At 52.5% G+C, this 2,154-nt stretch overlaps 1 protein-coding gene across 1 annotated transcript in view; it reads left to right on the top strand.

The window, feature by feature from the left end:
• Nucleotides 1-2,154, top strand: part of ZNF180 (zinc finger protein 180) — a 128,377-nt gene that overhangs the window by 2,522 nt on the left and 123,701 nt on the right. The window contains exon 2 of the mRNA XM_012653232.1: nucleotides 579-667. Coding sequence (XP_012508686.1) covers nucleotides 617-667 — 51 coding nt within the window. The 5' untranslated portion in view covers nucleotides 579-616. The remainder of the gene's footprint in view (nucleotides 1-578; nucleotides 668-2,154) is intronic.

Genomic DNA, 2,154 nt, shown 5'->3' with positions numbered 1-2,154 from the left:
ATAGGCCTGGCTGCTGGAGGGGTGGGATCAGTCTTAATTGCTGAATTAGTTCCTGGGAAGGGTGGGGCTATGTCACAAGCTTCACGCATTTAGGCAATGAGTGTGATTCTGGGCCATCAATCCCAGAGCCCTGCTTGCTGGCCCTAGGAAGAAGGGCTGGTTTGGAGCTGCAGATTCAAGTTGGGGGGGATGGGGAGCAGTGCACACAAGGGGTCCTCAACGTGCTGGGTGTTTGTGGGGATCCCTGGACTCGGTGGGGTAGGGGAGGGATGGATTAGTGCTGCAGATGTGGGTGGTGGGCAGAAAGCACCGCCTTTGTTTGAGCATGAGGTTGCCTTATAGGTAGATGTTCCAGAAGCCCAGGATAGTGAAGGAACCAGGCTGGAGCTACAGAGGCTTGGCCTGGAAGGGGGACTGAGGGACTCTCCGTGCACGCACAGGTACTTGGACAGGAATCTGGGCGCATTTGCCATGGGGAATGCATCCTGGGAGCAGGGACTAATGGGGGCAAGGGGAGCACAGCAGTGCCGGTGACCTGCACGAGGATGCTGTACTCAGGGCTTCTCCTCTTGATGCAGCTCAGGACCTCAGCGCACTGCTGTGCCCCGAGGAGAGCATGGAAGAGCAGGATGAGAAGCCCCCGGGGGCCCTGAAGGCCTGCGTGCAGGTGAGTGGAGCCAGCCTTCCCAGAGAGACCCAGAGCTTGCTGCCACCCGCGCCCCACAACCTGACCCTCTGGACTTAGGAGGTCGTAGCTTTCCTGGCTCTCTTTACAGCCTCTTAGGGGCTTCGGGGCCCTCACTGCCAGCAGGCTTCTAACACTTAACAGTATACGTTTTATGAATCTCGCTGCTATGTTGCCTCACCTTTTTAGCCCAGATAACTCTTTCCGGGAGGAATTTGGCATCCTGAATCAAAAGCCCTTAGAATTCTCATTCCCCTTTGGCCAGCAACTCACAGCTTTGTTTGAGACGGAACAATTGGAAATATCCTAAATGTGCAAGAAATCACGATAGTTAAATGTTAAGCGTACAATTAAATGAATTATGGTAAGACCAGGAAACGGAATACACTGTAGTCATTGCAGATGATTTGATAATGTGTACTTACTGACAGAAAAAGATATTTATGAGCTAGACTCAGTAAATAGCATTTAGAAATCATTGTCTTTTTAAAAAGAGATATAGTTTGTGTGTATATAGAAAATACGTTGGAAGACTATAGATATACGAGTTAACAAAGATTATCTGTGAGTTACTTTAAAAGTGACTTTATTTTTTTATTTACTTTTAGGTATTTTTATTTTTTTGTACAGTGCATTTTAAGGTTAAAAAATTAACAATTTAGAGCATTTTCCTACAGCAAGTATTCTTTGGAAACGTGTAATCTATTAAAAATGTTAAATTAGGCTCTCTCCTTCCTCTTCCTGAACAACTCAGCCCTGAAGCCATGAGGAGGGGCAGAGCTAGGCAGGCAGCTGCCGCTGTGGGATCGTGCCTGCTGTGAGGTGTCGCAGCTTGATGGGTGTGAGGAGGATGGCCATGCGTGAGCGTCATGACCTAGTAGGGTTAGGAGAGTGTCCACACGGTGTCAGAGCCCAAGCGGAGTGAAGCAGTCTGTGCAGGGGGCAGCCCAGTGTGGATGTTAGCGGCCGAGATGGGGAGTCATAGCCCAAGTGGGTGGCAAGGGGCATCACGGGGGCAGGGGATCTGGCATGGGGTGACAGGGTGGAGCAGGTGAGCAGGGCATCCACAGAGGGGATCCCCCTGGTGTGGGCAGTTGGAGCCCAAGTGCAGTGAGCAGGTGTCTGTGCCAGGGTGGCTCATAGGGGGTGTCAGAGTCAGAGCAGGGTGACAAGTGCATCCGTGTTGGGGGTATGACACAGCCTGGTACGACGTGTCGGAACTTGAGCAGTGGTAGGGCATTCCCATGTGAGAGTAGCTGGCGGGGGTCTCAGAGCCCCAGTGGGGCAGCCTTTTGTGGGCTGTTCAAGTCCAAGTAGCATGAGCTGGGGGGGGGGGGACTGGGGGAGTCAAAGCCCAAGGAGGGCGAAGAGAAGCCCATGTGAGAGTAGCCTGCGGGGGTCTCAGAGCCCCAGTGGGGCAGCCTTTTGTGGGCTGTTCAAGTCCAAGTAGCATGAGCTGGGGGGGGGGG

The sequence above is a fragment of the Propithecus coquereli genome, unplaced genomic scaffold (genome assembly GCF_000956105.1).
Source record: "Propithecus coquereli isolate 6110/MARCELLA unplaced genomic scaffold, Pcoq_1.0 Scaffold42, whole genome shotgun sequence".
NCBI classification, from domain to species: domain Eukaryota; kingdom Metazoa; phylum Chordata; class Mammalia; order Primates; family Indriidae; genus Propithecus; species Propithecus coquereli.
Note: the sequence above shows the minus strand (reverse complement) of the source record. Positions and strands in the feature narration are given on the sequence as shown.